This window comes from Fomitiporia mediterranea (genome assembly GCF_000271605.1).
Source record: "Fomitiporia mediterranea MF3/22 unplaced genomic scaffold FOMMEscaffold_8, whole genome shotgun sequence".
Classification (NCBI taxonomy): domain Eukaryota; kingdom Fungi; phylum Basidiomycota; class Agaricomycetes; order Hymenochaetales; family Hymenochaetaceae; genus Fomitiporia; species Fomitiporia mediterranea.
In genome coordinates, this window is record NW_006760393.1 from 449,104 (window position 1) to 472,944 (window position 23,841).

Here is a 23,841-nt window from a genome sequence, read left to right on the forward strand (position 1 = left end):
AAAGTCCTGTATGCCTGTCTGTACATCTACTACACCGGGATATATCAATATACCATCACGAATCACTGCAAAATATCTATATAAAAGGGAGGTGAGGAACGAAATGGGAAACCCCATTAATCACAGCCTTCTCTAAGCTGTCCGTTCGAGTATTCTCTATATCTTCTATGAAGGAGGAGAAACACCTCTCGACCGCGTCGGCTACGAAGAAGGAAGGGGTAAATTTAATCATTGATTATTCTGGAGTAGAAAAGAATATCAACTTACCAGCGAGGTAGAAATCGCAATGCTAATAATAATAAAACATTAATCAATTCGCATTAAAAATAACGGATATGCGGGGAAATATCAGACTCTTACCTCATACGTCGGCACCTTCTCCACTCTAACAAGCTTCACACCTTTCTCCCGCTCACGTATCCGTTCCAATAGCGGCTCAGTCGCAACCAGGTAATCACGCCCACCATAGTAAATCGCAAGCGGTGGGAAGTTCTCGTCATTAAACCACCTAGGTAAGGATTCGTCCATCGTGCATTTACGTTGTGCGAACCCGCCTTTACCGCACCACCTGTAAATAACGAATTATAAATATTAGAATTTTTAATAAATATTAAACTTTGAGTTAAGGGGAGGGAAAGAGAGGGACGGAACGTACCAGAATATACTTGCAGAGCTTTAAAGAAAAGAAAAGAAAACAGGGGTCCAGTTAGACGGATATCCGAATGCGATACATCTGGTATGATCCTCACCTAACATGAGTAGGCATAAATCTAAATACCTTGTCCTTTCGGCGCTTTAACCTGTGTGTGTTGTGAGTGACTCTACCTCACACATAATCATGAAATCTTTTCTCGGACGTACCAATGTGCATCCGTCCACACGAACAAATACGCGAATACCCTATACGCAAAAAAGGTAAACACCTCTGCAGGTACCGAATTGTATGCGAATTGCATAAACGGTATGAAGTCCAAGACGCCTAAAACAATCAAGAAAGACGTTCATTCTTCTGATCAGTCAAACGATAAAGCATTGCAAAGCATTTACTCACCGAAAAGCACGCGCCACCGCTCCCACTCAATTCGACTAAGCACATTGAACGGAAATCCATTCAAAATAGGGCCGGCGTATACAACAGGTGCGAGTGCGATGATGCACGAGAGCTTCGTCCCTAGTTCGGGACGCATGTCTTCGCTGAGTGCGAGGAACGCGATGCCGTTGCCTTGTGAGTGGCCAATAAATGCAATCTGAAGAATAAGGAAAGATGTATCTCGAGAAAGATAAGACGATTCTTCGGAATAAGATAAACGAACCTTATCGTATCCTGTCGTATCGCAAACATATTCTATCAGTGCAGGTAAGTCGTACATCGCTAGCTCTCGAACAGTCCAGTCTCAATAAATCAAAATCCACAGTCAGCTTCGATCTCGTAGCCGGGAAGTTGATACACATACCCCAAAATCGAGGATCGTCTCTACTTAAGTTCTTGTGCCCCATATTGAACGCACCGCGCATATTTCCCAGAAATACTTGATACCTACTGTATCCGAGTTAAAGGAAATCAGACATTCCGCATATATAAATGGAGGGGGATTTACCCATGCTCTGATAGCCAGAAAGCCAGTGAGCGTTCCTCCGATGTAATAAATGCACCGGAGGACACGAATAGACCTAGGAGTGATATAGGCTTAGGGAGTCTTCGAATGTAGGATTTTATATGCGTATATACCAGGTAGTATTAATACAGGATATCCACCTATATTTGGATACTTCATAAAAATATTATCACGAAAAAGTAAAGAAATCCATACCCTTGCGGTTCGACTTTGTCTCGTGCCTCGGATTCACGACTCGATGTACCCTGTAGAATGCACAACTCTAATAAGAGATTCCTTTATCCAATGTTAGTAGTAAACACGTACCTCAAGAGAAAACCGTCCTCAGTCTCAACCTCCTCATCGACAATATCATACCCTTCACCAGCATTTTTTGCATAATATCGCATATCATTCGTACACTCCTCCTCAAGGTACTTTGGGTTATCCCAAATGTACGTCGCCTCCTTCACTGGGGGAGATTCTTCCCGCAAAAACTGAAGAAGTCGAACTACGAGGTCAAGAAGCGTCGCCCACGTGGTAATAGCCATAATAAGTGCAGAAGAAAGCACGAAGGATATACATTGGCTGATGAAGAGAATTATTGTGTCCTTGAGAATTGGACGATACCAGCGCGCTTCGCCATCAGGTTCAACGAACGATACGGTTTTGCCAGGTTTTGTCGCGCCACCGTTAGGCATGCAGAATTTTAATGAAGGACGGGAGTTGCCTGTATCAGCTTTCTTGCGAGCGCGCATGGATTGGGAGGAAGTTTCACAAGACACGTCGACACTGATGCCGTGACCGTTGGGAGACATTGAGCCGATTGATGTAGTGTCTGTCAAACCAGCATCAATTCGTAGATCCAGGAAGTCTGAGGAAGAGGATTTCCCTTTGAGGCGGTGGCGGTGGCGGGAGCAGAGGCAGAGCCGAACAAGAAGAAGTGACGGAGTAATGATAGACTGGGGAATATATGCGATGCAAGGAGGAACTCCAGGTAACGGGTGGGATAAATCGTGGAGCATGGTTACATGTCCGTCTAATGAGGGAGAAGGAGTGTATCAAGCTATACTTCTTCGAGCCTGAGCACAAGGTAGAGTCCATGTCTCCTGCAGCCCAATGCACTAATAAGTGTGTTCCTATATGCACCATATTTTGTCAACCATCTATACCCTTAAATAAGATCATGTAAAACCTCAGATTTGTGTGGTACGCCACAATAGAGGGCAGGAGGATGAAATAAGTAGAAATGCACATACAGTATGAATGAGTTGAATTGAATTAAGCAGGGACTTACTTACTTACGAGAAGCCTGAACAACCGACAGCTGCAGTACATCCAAGAAGCCAGCCAAATTACAAAAGTACAAGAGTTATGAGCATTAACTGATACAGTAATAGGAGATTAGGCAGAAGTCTAGTGAGAGTGGTACTGCATAGATTTATTCTGTAAGATTGTAGCATCTGTTCAAAGTTTAGAAAGTACCCACAGTTCCAATAATAATTAACTTGAAGAATGTCCAAAATTTGAGGCTTGAGGTGTGAAAATGGGTAGAGTGGATTGATACCGAGTGTAAAGATCAGCTGTTTGTTTTAGTTTGGCATAGTTTGCTCAGGACGGATCGCTGTCCGATCCGAAATCACGCCCAAAAGCCGAGCTACTTCAGACCATTTCATCTGTTCAAATGGTCATGATCCTATCATCGGAGTGTTTTCGAAAGAATCGGCTTACCATGACGAAGGCCTTCGGCATGGCCTTATGTGCGAACCTGGAAAGCTATGAAAATTTGAATCAGCGTGTCCGTTCTACATCATAAGTGCATTGGCACCCACATTTTTCTACTGTTCTACATCACGTCCATCCTCACTTGTTCGAAATGTCTGCAGAACAGAAGAGTGCACTGAACATTGTCATGGTCAGTTTCTATTTTCTATCAAAGGCTGACTCAGTGTTGATTTCACTTCATTTCTGAAGGGAGCGATGACATTTGGGGAGTCCGGAAAAGACGGGACTCGTATTAATGACCTGAAGGACGTCGAGGCTATATTGGACGTCTTCCAGAAACACGGCCACTATGAGGTTATTTCCGTTATGTAGCATTCAGAGAATTGTTATGAGCTAAATGATCAATGGCTACTCAGGTTGACACTGCTCGAATGTATGGCAGTGGAACAAGTGAGGAGTACCTCGGCAAGCTAAACTGGCAGAAGCGCGGACTCAAGATGGATACGAAGTACTTCCCATTAGCAGTGCGTGTTACTCAAGATGACCCATTGATCCTCTAGATTAAGTCGCGTTATTAGTCCTTCACAGAATTTAAGCGAGACGGACTAGAACTCACTTCACACAAACCTGAGGTAAGGGTGTGATATTCAATAAAATCCCAAACATGCGACTGACTCGGTTGCTTTTAATTGCAGGACCTTCGGAAGTATCTCCAGATATCCCTCAAGGCACTGAATACCGAGTAATATATAACCTTTCATTAACGAGAAAATTTCATTGATGCTCGATATCTGCTGTAGCAAGATCGACATGTGGTACCTTCATGCACCGGACAGAACGACTCCCTATGAAGTGACCTTGAAAGCTGTGGATGAGCTGTACAGAGAAGGGTTAGTCTTCGAGTACAACATTCGCGGCGATTTATTGACAGAGAGGAATGCAGTTATTTTAAACGCTTCGGGATCAGTAACTATACGTCGTATGTAATTTCTTCACAGCAAAGAGCGAATTTTGATAAATACGTGATTAGTTGGGAAGTCGCCGAAATTGTGACCATATGCAGGGAAAGGGGGTATATTCAGCCGGCTGTCTACCAAGGCGTGTATAATGCGCTTCATCGGTCAGTATATTACTCAAAATAACAGTCGTATCCAGCCTAACATCAAGTTTCCTATCGTAGTGGTGTCGAGCTCGAATTGTTCCCTTGCTTGAGAAAGTTTGGTATAAGCTTCTATGCGTACAGCCCTCGTGAGTCCAGATATACATGGGTTTTCATAGGTAATGACATACTGAATTGAATTAAGTTGGCGGAGGATTCTTCACGGGACGCTATATGAAGGCCAGTGACGAAGTTGAGGCTGGAGCACGGTTTGATCCTAACAGGATGCAAGGACAAGGTTTCAGGCACAGGTGCTTACACACAATCGCTCCTTTTCAATATCAAATCGGACTGAGATATGCTGTCAAAGGTTCTGGAACGAACCATACTTTAAAGCACTTGAAATCATCAAGAACGCGTCTGGTAAGGCGGGATTGACTATGGCCGAAGTCGCACTTCGCTGGTTATCACACCATAGTCTTATGAAGAAGGAGAATGGAGATGCCATTTTGATTGGAGCTTCGAGTCTCAAGCATATTGAACAGGTTCGTAACTATTTTACAACACTACTTTATTTGCATTAATGGACATGAATTTTTTTCTCTAGAATCTCGTTGACCTTGAGAAGGGGCCCCTTTGTACGTCAACGTACTGCAAATTAGCTGTGTATTTCACTGATTAATTAATTCATTCCTTGTAGCTGATGAGGTGGTCAAGGCACTTGATGAAGCTTGGACGCTTGTCAAGCCATATGCAGCGAATTACTTCCTCTAACCAACCTTGTTGATTGTACTCAATAAAAATGAAAAGAGTTTGTATAGGAAACGAAACATGAGGACTGTGATAGTAATAACTCAGATTATGTATTCATTCAAGGCATTGCTAAATCAAAGAAAACTGGTATTGAATAATCCCTAGAAGCAGAGTAAGAGTTACTATTTACAACCCCTTTATGTCTAACTTATTGCAGTATGTTTTCACGACGTAAGGTGTGTAAATGGGCAGAATAGATTGATACAGCATATAAAAGGCTCTGGAGAATCGCGTCAGTATTTGTTTGTTATTTGGTAAAACTGAATTGCTATCCGAAAATGGCAATAATAGTTGGCGGCCTTTACTCAGACCGTATTATCCATTTACGCAGATGCGAGCATCGCCGGAGCCTTCGATAAATTTAGCATATCAAGACGAAGGTCTCCCACACGATGCTATGTGCGAACTTACTAAGTCATCACTGTTCCTGCCAGGCTACTTTGTCTCATTCTCGTATTTTCACCAGTAACAGATTATGGCCGCCGAGCAGAAGAGTGCGCTGAACATTGTCATGGTCTGGCTCTATTTATAATTGAAAGCAACCTGAGCCCTGACCTCACTGCACTTGTTAAGGGAGCAATGACATTTGGGGAGGCTGGAAAGGAAGGTGCCCGGGTACACGACCTCAAAGATGTTGAGGCAATATTGGATGTCTTCCAAAAGCATGGACATTATGAGGTTGTTCCATTAATCAATATAGAGAAATACGTGTGAACTAAATTATGATTATTTGTCTTAGGTTGATACCGCTCGCGCCTATTGTGGTGGAACAAGCGAAGAGTATCTCGGAAAGATAAACTGGCAGAAACGTGGACTCAAGATGGATACGAAACTTTACCCAAACGTTGTGCGTTTTTACTAGATTTGAACCAATTCTCCCTTTCCAAATTAACTTATTTTTCCAGTCAAACGTCAGACTTCAGCATCACGGAAGAGAACTTATCTCTCATAAACCAGAAGTAATCATCCATCTCCTCTTATACCTCAGCATCTCAACGGGGTTACGGCTGATCAACTTGTACTGAACTCTAGGATCTACGAAAATATCTTCAAATCCAACTCAAGGCACTGAACACAGAGTCAGCTTCCTTCTCTGTCTAATGTTTGTCAGATGCATTGACGGTGGTTATCTGCCATAGTAAGCTTGAAATGTGGTATCTCCATGGACCAGACAGAACAACTCCATATGAAGTCACAATGAAGGCTGTAGATGAGCTGTACAGAGAAGGGTGAGTGCTTTGGTACGATCGCCCTGACGATATATTGACGGTGAGGAAAATATAGATACTTTAAGCGCTTTGGAATCAGTAACTATACCTCGTAAGTTGAAGCATTAATCAAAATCAGGAAGACCTGAAGGTAAAGTTGTTTAGTTGGGAAGTTGCCGAGATTGTGACTCTATGTAGAGAAAGGGGATACATACAACCTACAGCTTACCAGGGCTTGTACAACGCGATCCATCGGTTTGTGCTCCTCTTTCCCCTTTTAGTTGAGTTCTCACTCAAGGTATACCAATTTCAGTGGCGTCGAGCCTGAATTGTTCCCCTGCATGAGGAAGTTCGGGATTAGCTTCTATGAGTTCAACCCTCGTAAGGCCTCATCACATACTTATATATATATATATATATATTCAGCATTGCTGACGATCTTATTCACTTGCAGTTGGCGGAGGATTCTTCACAGGACGTTATACGAAACCAGAGGATGAGGTCGAGCCAGGTGCGCGGTTTGATCCAAATAAAGGTCAAGGTCAAAACTACAGAAAAAGGTGCATATAGTCAACAAAACTCTATCATATGTCTTGTCAATTCCTGCTGAGCTAGCGACTAAGGTACTGGAACGAGCCACATTTCAAAGCGCTCGAAATCATCAAGAACGCTTCTGATAAGGCAGGCCTGACAATAGCTGAAGTTGCGCTTCGCTGGGTATCACACCATAGTCTCATGAAGAGGGAGCACGGAGATGCGATTTTGATCGGAGCATCGAGCCTTGAGCATATTGAACAGGTACGTAACGAGTTTCTCGTCCTGGTCCATCTGTATTGAAATGTGAGTCGTACTTTCTAGAACCTCATTTATCTTGAGAAGGGTCCTCTTCGTAAGTCGATATATCCCTAGTGACCTGTGAAATTTCGCTTACTAGTTAAACTATGTTCCGCAGCTGACGAGGTGGTCAAGGCACTTGACGAAGCGTGGATGCTCGTCAAACCGTACGCTTCAAATTACTTCCACTAATCGATATTCTCTATTTTGCCGCAATAAAAAGAAAGGAAGAAAGTATGAGATAGTAGATAAATATGAGAATTATGAGCATATTTGCTCAATTTATGTATTCTTTAAGTCATTTGAATGACCAACGAAATAAAGCCATTAGTACTGAATAATTGTGGACTTGTCCCATTCAGAAGTCTTGTTAGAGCCGTCTTCATGCAATGGCTTGTTCCGTAATTTTCTCCGGCATTCTGTTCACAAGTTGCAAAGTCTTTAGAGAATTGATAATACCCGGTTTGGGTGACGTCCAGAAATACATGCAGTGCGGGAATGCAGTGGTTGCAAATATGCAGAGTTAATTGATACAGCGTGTAAAGCATTGTACATTGCAGCAAGACAACAACAGACATATGGTAAACAAATACTAGTAGGGCAGTTTGAGATCTTGACACACGGCATGCACAGGATGTGGGAATTCCGATCCTTCATGGTATACCAAGTCTCTGCAAAGACGAAAATGCATCAGATCAAATCATTTCGAGTGTATGTAGTATTGGGGATAGACAACTTACTGGCTTCAAATCTTGATTAGGAACCATTCTTCAGTTTTAACGTCAGCTTTGAATTTTGACTGTACGAGAGCGTCAGTTAGCCAGTCAATTACTTAAACGAGAAGAGAAGAGAAAAGAAGAGAAAAAAGGATGAGAATTCAATATACCTTCAGCACGTCTATGCTTGCACGAGTAATACACCTGATAATTCCGTCCTTCTCATCAAAGTGTCGACCAAACATTCGAGCAGATTAGTAGTACACAACGTGCTCGATCTTCACTGCAACACCTCCACCAGCTTACAATTTCTTGACAACCTATCACATCTCTTTAGTAATAATTCTGAATTCAAAAAAAAGTAGGAGAATAATGCTTACATCCATAGCCCATGGCCCTGTGGTTGATCTCCAAGGAAGTATTATGGGAAGAATCATAAAATTAATATTGTCAGCTTCTATCGTGCCAGATGAGAATGGAAATACTAGTAGGACAAACATCTTTCCTAGGTCGGATCTAATTTAATGACACATAATGGTGTTCCGACTCCTAATGAACTATTAAATGTCGACACCGAGGATGATTCACACATACCTCAAGAGAAAATCCGTCCCTCAGTCTTGACTTCCTCCCTCGTCAATATTAATAATAACATACACTTCACCAGCATTTTTTGCATACTTAATACCGCATATCATAAGAACCCGGGATGCAAGGTCAACGAGCGTCGCCCACGCCGTAATACTAATAACCATAATAAGTACAGAAGAAAGTATGAAGGATATACATTAATATTGGCTGATGAAATTATGTATAGTATTGTGTAGAAATGCATGTATGAATGAATGAATTGAATTGAATTAAGCAGGGACTAACTTATGAGAAGACCAAACAATCAACGGCAGTGGTGTATCCAAGGAGCCACATGGAAGAGGTACAGATATATCATACTGTGAATCGTCATTGTCCACCACGGAAAATGCAAGGAGGACCGTCTACAGCCGAGACCACACTTGTTCTTTCCCACGATTACATTTATCCTAAACACTAACAATATCAGTTATATTGTTAATAACCCTTTAGCCTCACTGCAGGGTGAATCGTGTCATCGATGGAGAGAGAATGATAGTTCTATCAAGGTAACGTCCATCAACCAAACGCGCATATCAGTCGTCCAGACGTAGGTAGTTTACGAGAAATATACACGTTCATGCTTGTAGATGTTCATGTAGATGACATTGAGCAGAGCACGTCAGGAAAGCACAGAACTATAAGTTCTAAATGGTCGAATGCACAAGGACTCTACTAGAATAGGGTTGCACCACCAGACTGAACAAGAGAGAGTTCGTCAGCACGGACATGTATCAGTTGGTATAAGAAAGCAAATGGAACTCACCAACACCGCGTCCATCTCTTTTTCACTAATATTCCGTACTCGTGGGTTCCATAATCGCTGCGGAGCCTGCCAGAACTCCTGGTACGCATCCGAGTGTGCATCGGACTGGTCCTTCCCCTTCTGCACGGAATTGGAAGAGGAACTAGATACGGAACGCGAGGAGGAAGCAGAACTCTCAAACTTTTTGAGAAAGTCTGCAAAGTGGGCTTTGTATTCTGGTGGACCAGCCGGGTGTGCGTGTGGCGGCTCAGGCTCTATTGAATGTTAAAGTGGAGAAAAGAAATAACGTTAGATAAAGAAATGCAACGTAAATATGAAATACGGACTTGCTGGCCATTGACGTTTACCAATGAAATGAATGAGTGGTCTATGAACGTGTGCCGACGCACGCAGAGTCGGATGCATTATTCTTGACAGAGATCTCGACGTCGAAGAGACGACGAATAGGACAAGAAAGGTGAGGAGAGGAGAAGCAGAGATGACGGTGACGAAGAGTGATGAAAGCTGTGGACACGCGCACTTTGCGCTAATTTTATCCGTGTCCATGTATGGCAGTGATATTCATGTGCTACTACCGCGGTCGTCTGGTAGACGACGGACGAGAGAGGCTATACGCGCACTTTGCTTCGTCCATCCATCACCTTCCTTACTCTATTCTTGCTCCCTCCTTCTCTGCATCCGTTTTAGTATCCGCCTCCGCCACCACGACCACCTCGAAGAGGATTCCTCTCTCTCTCTCGATGTACCTCAGAGATGCATCTGGGCTAACAGACTCCACCTCTCTCAGCCGCTCCATGCCTCTAAACGGCTACGGCACCACAAGCATCAACATCTCTCGTCCCATTTCCTCCCAATCCATGCGCGCTCGCGAGAACGCAGCATACCCAGGCGACTCACGTCCTTCGTTAAGGTCTTGCACGCCTAATGGTTACCCGAACAAATCGGGTAGACCTGTATCGTTCATTGCACCTGTACATGGTGAGGCACGCTGGTACCGTCCAACACTCAAGAACAGAATCATGCTCTTTATCAGTCAATGCATATCTTTCATCGTTTCTTCTGCGTTTCTTATGACTGTCGTTACTTGGGCGATGCTTGCCGACCTCACCGCTCACCTTCCCCGGTTCTTGCGGAGAGTCTCCCCGGTAGAGCCGGCGACGTTTCCTTGGGACGATCCGAAGTATCTCAAGGAAAAGTGCACAAAGGATGTTCACTATTATGCACAAAACGCCGGTGAAGGGTATGATATTATTGACGAGGAAGTCGAGACTGAGGATGGCTTTCATTTGAGGTACGTAAATGCTTCTCGTTGCTGCATAAGAACTCGGGTTGAGTTCACATCCGTAGGGTACATCGAGTGGTGAATCCGAGGCATAAGCCTCAACCAAATGGCAGGGGTAAGCCTTATCTTGACCTCTTCATGACAATAATCTCATAATACAACCGAATACAGGCGGATATCCTGTTTTGATCTTACACGGTAAATTTCCAAGGTTCCATCCCCACGCTGAAGCCCAGATTAACATATCTACTAGGGCTATTCCAGTCTTCCGGTGCATTCATTACATCAGAAGAACGGTCACTCGCTTTCTGGTTATCAGAGCATGGGTAAATAATACTTTATCTTATTGTGGATGTGGAACGCCTAATTTGTTTTTACTCGGATTTAGTGGGTATCAGGTATTTCTGGGAAACACCCGTGGTGTATTCAATATGGGGCACAAGAACATAAGTAGAGGCGATCCTCGGTTTTGGGGTATGTTGTCAGCTTCACAACTGGTTGACTTAAAACCGATTTCGGATTTTCGTCTGTGCAGACTGGACTATTCGAGAACTAGCGATGTACGACCTTCCTGCGCTAGTGGAATACGTCTGTGATGCAACGGGTTACGACAAGGTATGCTTATCCTACCTGAAGAGAATAACCACCATACGTTTCTCAACACCTCTTTTAATTTCAATTCCGCTCCTTGAACTTGCAGATTGCCTTCATCGGTCACTCTCAGGGCAACGGCACCGCGCTCCTCGCACTCAGCGAAGGCATGCGTCCCGAACTAGGAGCAAAACTCTCAGTCGTCATCGCACTCGCGCCTGTTGTATATGCTGGCCCACTTACGCATGGCTTCCCGTTCAATATTCTTAGTCGGATTGAGTGGAAACGGTGGCGTATGTTTTTCGGTGAGTACAATTCTGATCTGAGATACTCGCTGTGCGAGTTGGTTTTGCGATCTGACATGAGCACATTTTATTTTTGTGGTTTGTAGGTATACTGGACTTCATACCCTTAATGCGCTACTCCTACGACTGGGTACCCGCTAAGGTATTTGCCTTGTTTGGGTATGCGATGTTCGCGTATTTGTTCTCATGGACGGATGCGAATTGGTACGTTGTTCCAAAACGATTGGGTGGCAGGCAGAAAATTCATTGACTGACTCATGACATACACGTATAGGTTAAAGCGCAGAAAAGTGAAGATATTTAGGTTTACGCCTACTCCTGTTAGGTGAGGCATTATATCAGTCTCTACATCGTATACGGACGTCCTCGTCTAACTTGTGCTTTTCTTTCGTCCAGCTCTGCTAGTATATTCTGGTACGTTCCACGTCTCCTCTCCCTCCTCTAAGCTTAACTCCAAAAATCAATAATCACCTTATATTTCACATTCATATAAATAGGTGGTGCGGCAAAGGCGGCTTCGCCCAACTGAAATGCACAATGGATGACTCCCTACCTCGATGGTTCGACGAGAACTTCCCGCCTCTCGCGATTTACTATGGTGGACGAGATTTTTTGGTTGCGACTGAGCCTTTATTGGAGAGGATACGTGAGAAGGAGAGGCATGTGAGGTTGGTTAGAGTTGAGAGATTGGAGATGAGTGAGGTATGAGTTTATTTTTATTTTTATTCTATCTTGTTTTTATTTTGTCGTTGATGTGTACGTGTATGTGTGTGTGTGCTGATGATTATTGGTTTGGTTTGTGTGATCTAGCATTGTGATTTCTACCTCGCTGGTAAGCCATTACTCTACTCTCGAGTTGTTAAACAACCGAATTGACTTCTTCCTTGTTCGCAGCCGACGCAGTCGAATGGTGTTTCTCCTCTTTCATAGAAGACATAGAGAAGACACGAACGGACGACGTAGAGAGGGGCAATATCAACACTGATTTCAATTTGATAGATACTGATAACACCGATACCACGAATGCTGCGAGTACAAGCAACTACCGTACTTCTATATGATTGGTGATACCTTGTCGTAGACTTTCTATTTTGTATACCTTTTATAAGTTTATCTGTCCAAATTTTTTTGTTGTTGGATATGTTCTACTTGACTGCTTTTCTTTGGTCTTCACCTCCCTGTCTCTGCTTCCTTTCCCTCTAGTTATTGACTCTTCTGATCCGTGACTTTATGACTGAAATTTCTGATACCAGTTTCTGTCTATACTTTAGCGTATTATACCGTAGTATATCATAGTCATGACGATTCACGACTATATATCCATCCACCTATCCATCCATCCCATACGTACCTCCTATGCAATGTTGATGTAGACGTGCAATACATTGTAGTATACACGACTTGTATTCCATGTACTGACCTTACAACACGCCATTACTTTCATTATAATGCTGAATGTCCGTAAATGTAATCGTGGGAAACCGGCACATGCTACCCCTCCCTGACGCGTTCCGCTATTCTGCACTTAACCAGCCAGTGTCATTGTCAAGTCATTCAACACGATGCACTGCAAACTCTTAGCAGCGACGACGGCGTTTACAGTACTCGTACCTCTGACGTATGGGTTTCTGGATACGGCGCCGTTGGTTATTTGGTCTTCTCATGAGTGAGTTCCTCCTTTACTTGGTACTTCTGCGTATTCGTGCATTGCCTCGAACCGAGTCGGACGTGGCGCTCTACGTACATCCGTGTTCGTTCCTATCATACAGCTTACTGAAATATAAACCTTTGTTGGGTGTAGGAACGCACTCATTAGCGGGTTGAACGAGAAGCGACCTGGCCTCGGGCTTGGACTTGGAGAAGTGCAGCTTGACACGCTTCTCTTAGGGCGTGAGGGTGAGGATGTATTTGGTTTCAGGGAGGAAATGTGTAGGTTCGACGCTGTACTTGTTATCGAGCAACCAGGTGTACGTCGTCTTCCTCTCTCCCTTTCCAATCCTCCTCGTCCTTTCCTCAGTGCACTAACTTACAATTATGATTTCATCTGGTACGAACAACACAGTTACACGCAACGGACTTGAAGTCCCTCTCTCCCTCCTCTACCCTCCCAACACGTCTCAACGCCTCACACACCTCGCACATCTCCAAACCGAAGTCAGCACAACTACCCTACATAAAGCGCCACACCCCCGACGAACTCTCCTCCACCGCCGAGTCACTCGCACAGAGGTGTGGTGTAGGTCGAGTAAGTTGGGTTAATCGGGACGGCGAGTTTGAACTTGTTCAGGGGGAGAAGGAGAAAGGACACGTATTGTACATGACCCTTCCTGAGGTGTACGGTGAGCCGAGTTGGAGGAGGTACCAGATGACTGAGCTCGGTACGTTACGTTCTTCTCTGTATTGTCCTGAACTTAAAGTACTGAATGAATATCTTCTTTACGTGATATAGAGAACTCCCTAAATACCTTACTCACCAAAATCGAATCCACCTTCCCAAAGCACCTCATCATTTACACCGGTTCCTCTCCTCTCTCCTCTTCTTCCTTCGAAAAACGGCAACTACTCCCACCACTCTCGGACCCCAAACCATTCTCCTTCGCACCCAACAACTCAACGACCACAGGCACAGGCATCCTAGCACACTACCAACTCCTCACTCCAGGACTCATCCTCTCGCTATTCATCGCTCTTTTCCTCCTGCTCCCTGCTGTGTTGATGGCTATCTCGGCGTTGGCGAGTATACAGAGTAGTGTGAGGCTTGATGCGCCGAAGGGGCCTAGTCAGACGAAGAAGAATCAGTAAGCAGTGACTGGTAACTGGTAATTAGGAATGTTCAGGAGGGTTAAGTTGGAATAGGGTTTGGGTGGACAGAGGTCGTTTCTTTTCTTCGCTTTTTCTTTATTTATCTTTACCTTTGTCTCCATATTTCTTAAATGCAACCATTAATTGCTGTCACTCTTGGCTAGCTAACGTCTAACATTATTGAGAACACTGGACAAGCAAGACAAAAAAAATATAGCACATATTAATATTGATACTAATCCTAGTAAAGTACAAGAACATTGCATAGTGCGTATTGCATATCGACAGGTGACGTGCTGTGCAGAGGGTGGGACATTGAATGGTCCGTGAGCTGTGTGGGTCAGTCTATCGTGCGGTATATGAATATGAGAAATGGGACGTGGGATCTGTGCGAGTAAAGGAACGAGTCGGCAGGAATGACTGAATGAAAGTGATAACGAAATGAGATAAGACAATGATGGGATGGGTACGAGAGGTACAGGTAGTACAGGGAATACGAAAGACCGAAAAGTAGTAAGAGAAAAGGCATCAAGAGACAATGCAAAGCGTAAAGGCGAAGGGATACCAAAAAACGAACTCAGAAAAATAAAACAAAGAACGAACGAACAAAGGCCAGAAAAAAACGAAAACGAAAAAACGAAAAGAAAATAAGTTACCAAACTGCTAGCTAAACTCCCCACCAACCTCTCCTACCTCAAGACACTCATCCACAACGCGTAACGCAGCAAGGTGATACGGTAGTCCTATCCTCTGCCCTTTACCATTACCATTGAGAGAAGAGAATCGCCACCTTGCTTGGGTGAGGACGCCAAGCTCGTAATAATTCTTTACAATGTCTTGCTGCGTCTCTTCGATCGTTTTCGTTGACAGAGAAGAGGGAGAAGATGAGGAAGTGGGAGTGCAAGTGGAGGAGGTATTCGAGTGAGAGGACGGGAAGGAAGTGGAGTGAAGAAGGTGGATAAGTGTTGTGCGTGGGGTGGTCCTATTCCCATTCCCATTCCCACTCTTGTCCCCGTTCTCATGAGGTGACGAAGGAGAAGGAGATGTAGAGTGAGGAGGGGTGGAAGGGACTGTGACAAGGACAGAGGAACATAACGGGAGTAATCTTTCCGCACTATTCGTACTACCCTTCGGCGACTCCTCGTCTTCAGGGATAAATGACTGCCTCCCAAGTTCCTCCACAATACCCGAGGGAAAAGGAGAAGTTAGAGGTAATCGGAGTGAAGGTAAGATGTACGACGAGCTTGCCGAAGCGAATGACAGTTGACTCTGGTTGTGACTTTGATTTTGACTTTGCATTTTCGTTGGGGTGGTGGTAGGCGAGGAATCGTGACTTGAACCGGGTCTTTGTGTACTGGGATGATTTTTATTCGACTCCGTCAGGACTGACCAACCCGACTCATCGTCGACGGAGAGAATAGAGACCTGCATCGACGAGGTTCGTTTCTCCTCTGACATCTCCTCGTTCAACAGTGCGTTCCACGCTACAAAAAAGCACAACACATCAGCTATCACCGTCCACGCCTAAAGAAAAAGAAGAAACAAAAGGTCGTAATCTCACCTGCAAGTTCACCCTCCCCCACACTCCCAAGCTTCGCAACAGCAACTCTCCACTCCACATTCGCCCTCCTCGCAAACTCCATCGCAAACCCCCACACAATCGCCACAAGCCGCTTATACCAATCCCTATCCCTATCCCCATCTCTAATCCCTTCATCCGAAGAAACCGAAGAAGGAACAAACCACACACCCAACTCATGTCCCTCCCCTCGTTGGTCAATACAAGCCGCAACAAGCCATTTCCGACACTTCGTAAGTCGATAACCAACGTGTAAGAGCGTATGTCGGTCAAGTAACCCCGAATCAGGCGGTGGATGGCAGAATGACAAGGATGTTGAAGTAGTTGACGGTCGACCGAGTACGAACGACGGCGCTTCGAAGTACCTCCGTGTCCGTTCACCAGGATGCAGGAGTGAGCGTGACATGTACCTCTTAACAGGTCGAGGAATACGCTCGTATACGTTATCCACGAACGTTTCTACCTGCGACGTAGTCGTAACATCGTCTTTCGCAGTGAGTAGGAATTCCGGGACGAGTTGGAATCGGATGACAGGTTCTTCTCGACTTGAGGAGAGGACTTTATGCATAGATAAGAAGATTTGCCGCAAGATAGGAGAATTCATAGACAAAATGGAAGTGGGTGTGACGATGTAAAGTAGCAGCGGAGATGTCGTTGATCCAACCGAGTCAATCAGTGAGCCTACGGCGAATCAGCTCAATATCTATCATAAGAATACACCTGCATTGACTTACTGAGAGCCTTCCGAAAAGTAGCATATCGAACGGGGACAAGTCCATCCTTTGCGCATAAGCTAGACTTCCTAAGAGAATGCGTTCCATAGCCTTTAGCCTAAAAATCAAACAACGTTAATAACGACATCCGTCACTGTTACTCGTAAAAAAACTTACAGTATATGCAGAAGATACCCGACTCAGCCAACCCTCCACTTCCGAAGCCAGGCTACTCCCATCCTCATAAAATACAAATGCAACTACATCTTTCGGTCCACTTCGCGGTGTCAACCCCATCTTTGACCAGAACCGGAACGCCGGAGGTGCAATCTGAATTAGAGTGTCGGCCTTGCCTACTGTGAACATTGGCTGGTCAAGCGGCTTGAAAGAGGCGTTATGACCCTCAGTGCCAGAATACAACGAAGAAGCTGCTGGTGACGGAGATAAATCATCAGCCAAAATCAATGTAGGGCTATTAAAATACGTACCTAAAGAAGAGAACGAACCAACGCTCATCCTCTGCCCGCACCATCCATCCTCAATCACATAACTCTCCTCAACCACCTCCTCCACCCGTCCATTCCTATTCTCCTGCTTCCAAATAGGAGCCTGTCCAACCGCATTCACCCGCCACCCCTCCTCCCAAATCGCATTCTCCACAACCTCCTCCGCAAACGCTCTAACCACAAGCTCAACAACCTTCGACCTCTCACTGCTTGAATTCGCAGCAGCCGCGGGGGACACAGGCGTCGGCACAGGATTCGGCATCGGTTCAGCCAAATCCGTCGCGAACGAAAACGAACTGGCCCCACTCGGTCTTAAATTCACCGAAAGCGGGAGTAGAAGAGAATGCTGAAACTGCGTCGCCAACAGGCTAGGTCCAAGTGGTAAATGCGACGCAAGCGGCGTCGAGGGTCTCGAAACAGAAGAGTAATCATCATCACCAACAAAAACAGCATCATCGTCTTCATAACAATTCCGCTCGTCGCCGTCGTCGTCGGAGTCTCTATCTGACTCGACGTCCATAGCAGCACCAGAGGCGTTGTCATCTTCACCAGCAGCACAACAGCTCTCCCATTCACTTCGCTGTTCTTCTCGGAACGGTCGGGGAGGAAGACCCAGCCGCATACCCTGCGTCAACATCCTCCGTTTCATCCCAATCAGCTTCTTAACGATCTCAACTCGCGGATCAGTCAACGACGCATAACTTATCTTCCAAAGCACAGGCACCGACGAAGCATCTCGCGGGGAGGACGAAGACGAATCTTGCTCAATTAGTGATCGGGAGAACTTCCCAACTGCATATTTCGCATCCGACGAGCAAAACCGTTTTGAGAAACGAATCGGATTGAAGGGGTGTGTTTCCGAACTTAAGATCTCGACACTGGAAGAGTTGATGATTTCTGGTGTATCGGGTCCAAGGGACGAAGTCGATTCATCCGGAGAACCAGGAAGGAGGTCTGGTGCAACCGACTCCATAGTATCCTTTCCTTCAACACCCTCAGTAGGTTTTCTCGAAGTCCATGGCGAAGGAGTACCCGTCACAACCAAGCTCTGTCCAGAATCCGGTACGGCAGATTGCCCAGTATCCTGAGTCAACGATGCAACCCCAAGAGCCTTCAGCGCCTCATCACCCGTCATCGCACTCGCATCCGGAATAGTCGTAGAAGGGATAGAAGTCGTAACAACAGGATCATCAAAGAAACTAAAATCATCATCCGTAAACACCATCGAATCGAAATCAGCTTTGATAATTTCACGTGGATTCCCAGCGGAGGAAGGAAGTGCCATGGTGAAGTCCATATCGAGGTCCATCATATATTTATCGATTCCCTCGAACGAGTCGAACGTCTCTGATGGGGCAGGTTGAACTTGCTGAGCAGTAGTGGACGGAGGCTCTAGTGCGTATCCTCCGAGGGTGCCGTTATTCTGAATAGAATAATTCTGTTCTGACTTGACAGTCTCTTCTGGAGGCGAAGGATACGCCGGTTGACCAGGAGGTGCAGGCGTCTGTTGCTGCTGGACCTGTGGAGAAAGACTTACGCTCGTCTCGACGTTCACAGCAATCGACGGCGTCACTTGCATAGACTCAGGCGTCAAACCCGCAAATTCCTGAATCGCATTGTTTTGTAACGTAATCAATCCATTCGTCGCCAAATTCGCTGTTGCACCTCCTCCAATAGTCGTGGACAAAGATAAAGGTAAATCCGATCCTTTTTGCGCCTGAGCCGCAGCAGCAGAAGCCTCCTTCTCCTTCTTTATCCTTTCTCTTTCACGTTCCCGCTCCTTAGCCATGAAGTCAACGAACTTGCCAACTCCCTCAGCGACGTTCCTCAGCCCACTCGAAGGGAGTTGGGAAATAGTGAGCGTTCGGAAGGCCTGTGTAGTCTCTGCGGAGAAAGAGCTCGTCGCTCTCGTTATCGGTGGTCGCTCGGACTTGAGGTGATTCGCGGAGCGGAATGGGAACGGTGTACTCGGCGAAGTTTCACGAGAGAAAGATCGTCGACCGACAGGGGTAAATAAGGAAGGTGAGACTAGGGGATCATGAGGAGACGTAGGGCGAGGTAGAGGGGGAACAGTCGCAGGAGCTGGAACGGGGGACGCTTGGAGAGCGAGTGGTAATTCCGGTATGTACGCCAGTGGTTTACGGTTATAAGCGAATAATCGTTTACCATCCTGTTCATCTGGTGTATCCGATGTGGACATGGACATCAGGGAAATGCACAGAGGCGCTGGCCAAATAACCATCATGCCCTTCTCCTCCCCTTGTTTGTTCTGGACGCTAATCCACGCAATAACAAACTGAGTAGTGTTCTCAGAACTCGAAGTCGTCTGATCAGTGCCTCTGGATGGTAATACATCCCCTGCACCCAAACCGACAAGATTGGCTTGGAAGTGCCTAGTCAGAGCGGAAGTAGAACCAGAGTACATATTGAGGTAATATGCCGGAGTTGAAAATGGTAGCAAGTTAATCGGTGTACCAGGAGGAAGCGGCAATGACGGTAGAAAGGGTAGGAAATTGGTTAGCTGAGCTTGAGGTCGAATGAATAGACCCGAAGGAAACAGTGTGACATCAATGTGAGTGAAGGTAAGCGGGCTGTAGAAGAATAATATTAGATGTGTCATGATTAACGAATGTTAAACTTACCGAGTTTTTGCATGCTGTTCCCAACCGCCTCCCCAATTACTCGACAAGCTTGGGAGTCCCCAAAGAATACCAGTTTGGAGTCTTCTGGCAACCTTACCAGAAAGTTGAGCATCCTCACAAATGTCACTGATTACTCGTTCTTGCACGGCACTTAGGAAGAAAGCAAGCGCTTGGCGGAGAGGTTTTCGAGGAAGATGACAGGTAACTGAGGGGTTATCAAACGTCCTTCCATGGGACGAAGTTGGTGATATGGCCGGGGTAGTTTCTTCGGGTTCGGGGTTTATGGAACCGGGTGAGGTTTGAGCGTGGGCGGTGATTTCAGAGCCCGCGCTAATTCGTAAGCAGTTCGGACAAGGTATTCGTTGCGATGAGCAGGTGGTACTGCATGGATAGAGTTCAGCATATGTTAAACTACCATTCGTGTTCCCTAAATTTGAGAAAATTGAGCGATATGAGTAATATAAATTGAAACATATTGAACTCGACAACTGACTAGCTAATCCGGGTAGTTCGAGGTCACGGAGCTGAGGAGACGCGTATATTCCATCGGATTCCGGTATACCTTGATCTATGGTGAATACCCAAAGTGTAGCTTCATCCTTTGCGAGATGTGGATGAGTCAGAAGGCAATTGTAAATCGGCCTTCCCGAATTGCTCTCATGAACCTTACGCCTAGCAAGGTCAACGTCTAAATGGCTCTGAGCAGCATTCTGAGCAGAGAATACAGCAAAGTGAACACTGAACCCAGGTGAAAGCGAGATGCAGGAAGCCGAGAGCTTAGAGTCCGGAGTAAGCTGTTGCACGGATGAGGGGGGTTGAGTGGAAGAAGTCGTGGAGACCGGAGGGGAAGTCAGGCCAGGTCGCTTGGGCGCCGCCCTGTTAGTCATAAGAAAGCAGCAAAAGTTGGAGGTGCTAGATGAGAGATGGGCGCTCGAGGACGTCGAGGATGTCGACGTGGAAAGGGTAGCTGGGCGCAAGCATGCGCGGTGGTAGTCGTGGCCTCCTCGGGAAGCGGAGAGAGAGAGCGAAGTCAAAGATGCTATGCAGTGCGTCCGTTGCGCCGATCCGCTCCTTGCCAAATCAGGCAGCTGGCTTTTTCACTCACCAGGGCAGGAAAGAGACGCGTCCGCTTGAGACCCTTGCCCGCCCTTTCCTCGACTCGACTCTGCCCTTTCATCGTCGCCACCGTTCTACATTGAGAGTCTAAGCGCAGCGGCAAAAATGCAGTCTCATTCCCTGTCGTCGTCAACCAGGCCTGGCGCATCGCCAATGCCCTCCCATGCAGGCATTAACACGCAGACAAAAGTTATTGACACCGTTGCTGGTCGAATACTCTGCATAGCCGATGTTCGCGGCCGTCTGTCAAGCCTCAATGACATGGCCAGAGAAGTAAATGCAAAGGCTATTATTCACACGGGAGACTTTGGGTTCTTCGGTCTGTCCCACTCACCTTCTTTGTTGACTTCATATTGTAACAAGCAAATTGTATCAAGAATCTTCAAGTTTGGAAAACATCAACGACCGCACTTTAAAGCACCTCACTCAATACTCTCCATTAATCCCAAATGCTCAGCGTAGTTCGCTTCTCGCACCAGACACGCCACCGCAAGCAATTCGCGCAGCAATGACGATTTCCCTTCTGTCCGAATTCCCCTTGCTCCTCTCCGGCCAGATTAAACTCAGCGTGCCAGTGTTTACCGTCTGGGGAGCATGCGAAGACGTAAGGATACTCGAGAAATTCCGTCAAGGCACATACGACATCGAAAACCTACACGTTCTTGACGAAGCAACAACACGCTGCTTGGACATCGGCGGCGTCAAGCTCCGAATTCTCGGACTCGGAGGCGCCTTTGTCCCTCACAAGATGTTCGACAACGGCGACGGTAACGCTACCATCGCTGGCGGACAAGGAACAATGTGGACTACAGCTCTACAAATCGGTGAACTCGTCGACACTGCGCAACGTGTTTACGACCCCTCTGAGACTCGTCTTCTCGTCACACACGCAAGCCCAGGACGTGAAGGGATCATCGCGCAGCTCTCTCTCGTCCTAAAAGCGGATCTTACCATCTCCGCAGGCCTTCACTTCCGCTACACAAGCTCATGGAACGAGTTTAGCGTCCAGGGTGACTTTGAAGGGTTCCGCCACAAAATTATTAATGGCAAAGAAAGCTTCAGCAAAATTTGGGAAAGTGTCAAGCCGCAAGTAGAAGCTGTCGTTGATGAGAATCAGCGTATACTCTTAGAGAAGGCGCTTAGTGTTATTGAGAGGGTGCCTGCTGTGCAACCGCATATTGGTCCTGGTGGCACAGCAACGGGTGATGAACCAGCGTGGAAGAATTGCTGGAATTGGAATCTGTGTGATGCTGCGTATGGATCATTGGTACTTGACATCAAGGAAGGACGAGTAAGCGCTGAGATCAAGAGCCAAGGTTTGTTTTCCTGCGGTTCACTAGTATCGTTGTACTAATATATACCATAGGATTCAACTACGCATACCGCCGAAGCGTGAACACAAACGCAACTCCCAACTCCGGTACATCCACTCTACCAAACAATATAGCACCATCTTCAACCGGTACACCAGCGCCTCAGAGTCAGAAACCCCAAGTCGTCGCTCCAACACAAGCAGCAGCAGCGAGATCAAACGGACCATCCGCCGCACCGACCCCACCCCCTCAAATAAACCAAAACCAACAACAACAAGGATCAACAGCAACCTCAGGTAAAGAAACCCCAAAAAGCTCATGGGGAAACAAGACACCCGCAGGTACCGACACTCCTGACAAAGCCGAGAGCGACAAACAAAAATGGGTTCGGAAAGACAAAAAAAGCTTTAGCAAGAAAGACGGGACCAACAAAGACGGTGAAGACGGTGCACCCGATAACACTACTAGTAGGCCGCAATCCGCTGCTCCGCAATCAGGTAAAGCTACACCTGTAGCAGGCGGTGGACCACCAGATAGCATCGCACTCCCGATGTCACCTACTTCCGGAGCTGATAGCCCTGGAACTCAGACACCGAGAAAACGTCATCCGTGGACGCTTTTTATGAGATATGATGGGCATCATACTGAGGAGCAGATTAGGGGGTACTTTTATGATAAGAAGGAAGAGCCTCAGGTATTTAATTCCCCTTACGAGAATTTCGTTTTTTTTTCTTGCACGAAGTTGATGGACGGTTTGGTTTCTTTTTTCTTTTTAATAGATCAAGAAAGTCCACTTCCCACAAAACTACGGAAAGCCCACCCGAACGGCATTCGTCGATTTCCATACAGAGGCAGGGATGAAAGCTGGTTTGGCAAACCACGCGGAGGTACGCTACATCTTCCCATCTCCGCTCCTTTCCTCCAACAAAATATTTAAAAATCAAAACTCACTAACATACTCATCTCCTTCTACAACTTTCAATACGATAGAAACTAAAATCCGACGACTCCTCAGACTCAACAGTCCACACAGTCGTCCAAGCCGACGACCGTGACACCGCACACCAACATCAACATCAACGAGGAAGTGGCGACGGTTCATCTGGCAGTGGTTTCCGCGGTGGAAGAGGGAGGGGACGCGGAGGGAGTGGGTTCGCTGCGAGGGGTTTCGCTGCTGCTGGGTTGACGAGGCAGCAGGTTCAGGCTGATAGACAGCAGGCGCAACAGCAGGCGCAGAGTCAGAGTCAGCAGGGGGAGAAGAAGGTTGAGGCGACTGCGTAGATACAGTATGTGATAATGTTAATGTGATTTGGTATGGTGAGAGCAGGCCAGAGTAGATGGGATAGGACGTGATGGTGTGGTAGTATGCCTGTAGATAAGTTTGTTTTTGTGAGTAGTTTGAGTAGGTTACCCACTTTAGCTTTTTATCCCTTTTCCCTTCCTGTCCCTTTGTGTCTCCTTAATGAATTTTACGTCCAATCGACTTAGTATTAAGTATGCACTCGCATTTCATCTCTCATCTCTCTTCACTCTTATCCTTTCCTCCTTTAGTTCCTCTCGCCTTGGCTAGGTCTTTCCTTTTTTCCTGATACGATTGTGATGTGAC

The 23,841-nt window shown here is 46.1% G+C and overlaps 8 protein-coding genes across 8 annotated transcripts; 5 read left to right on the plus strand and 3 right to left on the minus strand.

Annotated features, from left to right (window-relative positions):
- Positions 1-13: 13 nt before the first annotated feature.
- Positions 14-2,325, minus strand: FOMMEDRAFT_110151 (alpha/beta-hydrolase). The gene is made up of 13 exons (XM_007268015.1): positions 1,923-2,325; positions 1,812-1,861; positions 1,730-1,756; positions 1,599-1,671; positions 1,455-1,540; positions 1,314-1,393; positions 1,052-1,247; positions 862-979; positions 750-800; positions 656-673; positions 361-568; positions 268-289; positions 14-201 (listed from the first exon to the last, which is right to left on the minus strand). Exons 1-13 carry the CDS (start codon positions 2,294-2,296, stop codon positions 77-79), a joined length of 1,428 nt encoding a protein of 475 aa, XP_007268077.1. The 5' UTR covers positions 2,297-2,325; the 3' UTR covers positions 14-76.
- A 1,128-nt stretch (positions 2,326-3,453) lies between these two features.
- FOMMEDRAFT_21307 (Aldo/keto reductase) lies at positions 3,454-5,307 on the plus strand. The gene is made up of 13 exons (XM_007268016.1): positions 3,454-3,510; positions 3,570-3,674; positions 3,737-3,844; positions 3,899-3,952; positions 4,016-4,062; positions 4,121-4,210; positions 4,264-4,299; positions 4,351-4,440; positions 4,501-4,568; positions 4,625-4,730; positions 4,790-4,964; positions 5,027-5,057; positions 5,120-5,307. The coding sequence occupies exons 1-13, from the start codon at positions 3,472-3,474 to the stop codon at positions 5,191-5,193; spliced, it is 1,023 nt and encodes a 340-aa protein (XP_007268078.1). The 5' UTR covers positions 3,454-3,471; the 3' UTR covers positions 5,194-5,307.
- A 369-nt stretch (positions 5,308-5,676) lies between these two features.
- FOMMEDRAFT_169055 (Aldo/keto reductase) lies at positions 5,677-7,599 on the plus strand. The gene is made up of 13 exons (XM_007268017.1): positions 5,677-5,746; positions 5,806-5,910; positions 5,972-6,079; positions 6,138-6,191; positions 6,265-6,311; positions 6,372-6,461; positions 6,517-6,552; positions 6,606-6,695; positions 6,754-6,821; positions 6,895-7,000; positions 7,064-7,238; positions 7,299-7,329; positions 7,393-7,599. Exons 1-13 carry the CDS (start codon positions 5,708-5,710, stop codon positions 7,464-7,466), a joined length of 1,023 nt encoding a protein of 340 aa, XP_007268079.1. The 5' UTR covers positions 5,677-5,707; the 3' UTR covers positions 7,467-7,599.
- A 1,611-nt stretch (positions 7,600-9,210) lies between these two features.
- On the minus strand, positions 9,211-9,844 carry FOMMEDRAFT_21309 (uncharacterized protein). Its single transcript, XM_007268018.1, has 3 exons — positions 9,713-9,844; positions 9,387-9,640; positions 9,211-9,319 (listed from the first exon to the last, which is right to left on the minus strand). Exons 1-3 carry the CDS (start codon positions 9,789-9,791, stop codon positions 9,296-9,298), a joined length of 357 nt encoding a protein of 118 aa, XP_007268080.1. The 5' UTR covers positions 9,792-9,844; the 3' UTR covers positions 9,211-9,295.
- Positions 9,845-10,213: 369 nt separating this feature from the next.
- Positions 10,214-12,992, plus strand: FOMMEDRAFT_110159 (alpha/beta-hydrolase). The gene is made up of 13 exons (XM_007268019.1): positions 10,214-10,677; positions 10,734-10,783; positions 10,840-10,866; positions 10,922-10,994; positions 11,057-11,142; positions 11,204-11,283; positions 11,369-11,564; positions 11,651-11,768; positions 11,839-11,889; positions 11,961-11,978; positions 12,062-12,266; positions 12,375-12,393; positions 12,456-12,992. Exons 1-13 carry the CDS (start codon positions 10,244-10,246, stop codon positions 12,623-12,625), a joined length of 1,527 nt encoding a protein of 508 aa, XP_007268081.1. The 5' UTR covers positions 10,214-10,243; the 3' UTR covers positions 12,626-12,992.
- Positions 12,993-13,102: 110 nt separating this feature from the next.
- Positions 13,103-14,475, plus strand: FOMMEDRAFT_21312 (uncharacterized protein). Its single transcript, XM_007268020.1, has 4 exons — positions 13,103-13,230; positions 13,366-13,531; positions 13,627-13,942; positions 14,014-14,475. Exons 1-4 carry the CDS (start codon positions 13,127-13,129, stop codon positions 14,364-14,366), a joined length of 939 nt encoding a protein of 312 aa, XP_007268082.1. The 5' UTR covers positions 13,103-13,126; the 3' UTR covers positions 14,367-14,475.
- A 272-nt stretch (positions 14,476-14,747) lies between these two features.
- On the minus strand, positions 14,748-20,783 carry FOMMEDRAFT_169058 (uncharacterized protein). Its single transcript, XM_007268021.1, has 7 exons — positions 20,300-20,783; positions 19,807-20,233; positions 17,147-19,755; positions 16,836-17,089; positions 16,680-16,776; positions 15,928-16,626; positions 14,748-15,850 (listed from the first exon to the last, which is right to left on the minus strand). Exons 1-7 carry the CDS (start codon positions 20,691-20,693, stop codon positions 15,030-15,032), a joined length of 5,301 nt encoding a protein of 1,766 aa, XP_007268083.1. The 5' UTR covers positions 20,694-20,783; the 3' UTR covers positions 14,748-15,029.
- A 244-nt stretch (positions 20,784-21,027) lies between these two features.
- On the plus strand, positions 21,028-23,516 carry FOMMEDRAFT_89286 (uncharacterized protein; the record flags this gene model as incomplete). Its single annotated transcript, XM_007268022.1, has 5 exons — positions 21,028-21,241; positions 21,300-22,238; positions 22,289-22,929; positions 23,021-23,122; positions 23,226-23,516. The coding sequence occupies 5 exons, from the start codon at positions 21,028-21,030 to the stop codon at positions 23,514-23,516; spliced, it is 2,187 nt and encodes a 728-aa protein (XP_007268084.1).
- Between the last annotated feature and the right edge of the window lie 325 nt (positions 23,517-23,841).

Excerpts from the sequence above, each read along its gene's own strand:
- FOMMEDRAFT_169058 (XM_007268021.1), bottom strand. The coding sequence starts at position 20,693 with ATGACTAACAGGGCGGCGCCCAAGCGACCTGGCCTGACTTCCCCTCCG. Across the intron at positions 20,234-20,299 it reads CGAACTACCCGGATTAGCTA|GGAACACGAATGGTAGTTTA; the intron begins GTCAGTTGTCGA and ends TCTCAAATTTAG. Across the intron at positions 16,627-16,679 it reads TACTTTTCGGAAGGCTCTCA|GCTCACTGATTGACTCGGTT; the intron begins GTAAGTCAATGC and ends GATTCGCCGTAG.
- FOMMEDRAFT_110151 (XM_007268015.1), bottom strand. The coding sequence starts at position 2,296 with ATGCCTAACGGTGGCGCGACAAAACCTGGCAAAACCGTATCGTTCGTT. Across the intron at positions 1,248-1,313 it reads ATACGACAGGATACGATAAG|ATTGCATTTATTGGCCACTC; the intron begins GTTCGTTTATCT and ends CTTATTCTTCAG. Across the intron at positions 801-861 it reads GTGTGGACGGATGCACATTG|GTTAAAGCGCCGAAAGGACA; the intron begins GTACGTCCGAGA and ends CAACACACACAG.
- FOMMEDRAFT_169055 (XM_007268017.1), top strand. The coding sequence starts at position 5,708 with ATGGCCGCCGAGCAGAAGAGTGCGCTGAACATTGTCATG. Across the intron at positions 6,312-6,371 it reads CTCAAGGCACTGAACACAGA|TAAGCTTGAAATGTGGTATC; the intron begins GTCAGCTTCCTT and ends TATCTGCCATAG. Across the intron at positions 6,462-6,516 it reads GATGAGCTGTACAGAGAAGG|ATACTTTAAGCGCTTTGGAA; the intron begins GTGAGTGCTTTG and ends AGGAAAATATAG.
- FOMMEDRAFT_110159 (XM_007268019.1), top strand. The coding sequence starts at position 10,244 with ATGCGCGCTCGCGAGAACGCAGCATACCCAGGCGACTCACGTCCTTCG. Across the intron at positions 11,143-11,203 it reads AGGCGATCCTCGGTTTTGGG|ACTGGACTATTCGAGAACTA; the intron begins GTATGTTGTCAG and ends TCGTCTGTGCAG. Across the intron at positions 11,769-11,838 it reads TCATGGACGGATGCGAATTG|GTTAAAGCGCAGAAAAGTGA; the intron begins GTACGTTGTTCC and ends ATACACGTATAG.
- FOMMEDRAFT_21309 (XM_007268018.1), bottom strand. The coding sequence starts at position 9,791 with ATGCATCCGACTCTGCGTGCGTCGGCACACGTTCATAGACCACTCATT. Across the intron at positions 9,641-9,712 it reads TAAACGTCAATGGCCAGCAA|AGCCTGAGCCGCCACACGCA; the intron begins GTCCGTATTTCA and ends AACATTCAATAG. Across the intron at positions 9,320-9,386 it reads AAGAGATGGACGCGGTGTTG|TCTGGTGGTGCAACCCTATT; the intron begins GTGAGTTCCATT and ends TCTCTTGTTCAG.
- FOMMEDRAFT_21312 (XM_007268020.1), top strand. The coding sequence starts at position 13,127 with ATGCACTGCAAACTCTTAGCAGCGACGACGGCGTTTACAGTACTCGTA. Across the intron at positions 13,231-13,365 it reads GTTATTTGGTCTTCTCATGA|GAACGCACTCATTAGCGGGT; the intron begins GTGAGTTCCTCC and ends TGTTGGGTGTAG. Across the intron at positions 13,943-14,013 it reads GTACCAGATGACTGAGCTCG|AGAACTCCCTAAATACCTTA; the intron begins GTACGTTACGTT and ends TACGTGATATAG.
- FOMMEDRAFT_21307 (XM_007268016.1), top strand. The coding sequence starts at position 3,472 with ATGTCTGCAGAACAGAAGAGTGCACTGAACATTGTCATG. Across the intron at positions 4,063-4,120 it reads CTCAAGGCACTGAATACCGA|CAAGATCGACATGTGGTACC; the intron begins GTAATATATAAC and ends TATCTGCTGTAG. Across the intron at positions 4,965-5,026 it reads GTCTCAAGCATATTGAACAG|AATCTCGTTGACCTTGAGAA; the intron begins GTTCGTAACTAT and ends TTTTTTCTCTAG.